Below are 1,635 nucleotides of genomic sequence, written 5' to 3'. Positions count from 1 at the left end.
ACTCCAAGAAAGCTGAAATGAAGTCAAGTCATGTGTGCCTGCTCGGTGGTGGCTGAGCATTGGTGGGGCTCATAAACAACTCGCAAACCAGAAAGTCAAGTGGCCATTACACATTCCTGGCAGCTATGGGTTAACCTTTGTGTCAATTATTTACTATTTTCCTACACTGAGACGACTTAATTATAACTAAAATGGAAATGAAAATACTAGAACTAATTACAGTAAAATCAATATAGCTACAATCTTTGACTTTGACTTTTATTCTACTTACATACCTCTTTCTCTTCATCTCTTACAGAGGCCATGGATTTTTACATAGAATCACTCCAATATATTTAATCTAATATAAAGTTCTTTAATCTTAACACAGTGAACATAAAGGCACAATAACTAATTAACCCAATGAAGCCCTATTTGCCATGATCATGGCTGTTCCCTGAATGTGCACACAGTCCTACTCACGATGATCAAAAACTGTCAGGCTTTTTTTGCCAAATACTTTTTCTTTATGAATGGCAAGTACATAGTGTCCCCTAATATATCTGATATGACTTGGCAAGTTTTCTTCAGCGAAACTCATGATACCCTCTACACCCGCACTCTTCTTGTACCCACCTCTGCTTGAGCCAATGAACAATCGTGTTTACCCAACCTTATCGTGAATGAAATGCAGGGTGAGAGTTAATATTCTGTTGTTTCATTGTCTTTTTATTATTCATACATCTAGAGATATATAAAAACATGCAAACACACATTCTCCTGTTTTATATGGTAACTTTTTTAACTTTACACTTTACTGATTACTTCTATTTGAGATATGGCAATGAAATATAGATTTTCTGATGCATAAAATTTAGCTCTTCAATGGGCAAATATCAAAGCCTGCCTTAAGGTCATATCACTAGCACTCTTCCTGTCAATTTTTATGCTACCATATGAACTTTCTGTATGGTCTAACACAATAAGTCTGGCAGAGAATCATCAGTTTCCATGGAAACAAACAAGTTAGATATCAGGAATCACATACAAATTATATTATCTTAAAGAACTATTGTAATGTAAAGGAGACTACTACACTGTAAAAGAAACATACTATGAGAACAGGTTATATTTAGATGAGCTTTTATTTTATCTGTGAGTAAAAGCTATCTAGTAATAAAACCACAGAAATTAATAAAACAACAAGTTACTGCCATCTTCATCTGAGAGGTGTTCCGCATGCACGAGATGCATACGAAAAGCCAAAATTGACAGAAAGCGTGCTAGTGTGATAAGAGCTTCAGTGAAATTTGAAACATCATGCCTGTTTACTAAACTGGAGAGTTAGGAGGTCCTGAGGGGAAAAAGAGATACCAGCATAAAGAAAAGTAATATAAAGATTATGAAAGGATACTTACACTGAGCAATTGCAAAAAGAAGGTTTCTCTCATCTACTAATTCTGCCTTTAGCTTCTTGGGCCCAAAAATTGTCCTGAAGAGACCGTTCACTCCCCTTCTTTCAAGAGTGGGTTTTATGGATCCCTGTCGAGCAAAATAAATACTGCATTCAAATATAAGTGTTTCTCAAGGATTATATATACATAGACATTATATATACAGGACCTATATCATGTCCATACTTTTCACATCTCACAC

The 1,635-nt window shown here is 35.3% G+C and overlaps 1 protein-coding gene across 3 annotated transcripts in view; it reads right to left on the bottom strand.

Moving 5' to 3' along the window:
• Positions 1-1,635, bottom strand: part of LOC119592553 (ELMO domain-containing protein 3-like) — an 11,960-nt gene that overhangs the window by 2,050 nt on the left and 8,275 nt on the right. For all 3 annotated transcript variants that reach the window (XM_037941422.1, XM_037941420.1, XM_037941421.1), the window contains exon 5: positions 1,398-1,521. In XM_037941422.1, the coding sequence (XP_037797350.1) occupies positions 1,398-1,521 (124 nt within the window). The remainder of the gene's footprint in view (positions 1-1,397; positions 1,522-1,635) is intronic.

Source organism: Penaeus monodon, chromosome 30 (genome assembly GCF_015228065.2).
Source record: "Penaeus monodon isolate SGIC_2016 chromosome 30, NSTDA_Pmon_1, whole genome shotgun sequence".
NCBI lineage: Eukaryota > Metazoa > Arthropoda > Malacostraca > Decapoda > Penaeidae > Penaeus > Penaeus monodon.
The sequence above is the reverse complement of the archived record's forward strand: the minus strand, read 5'-3'. Positions and strand labels throughout refer to the sequence as shown.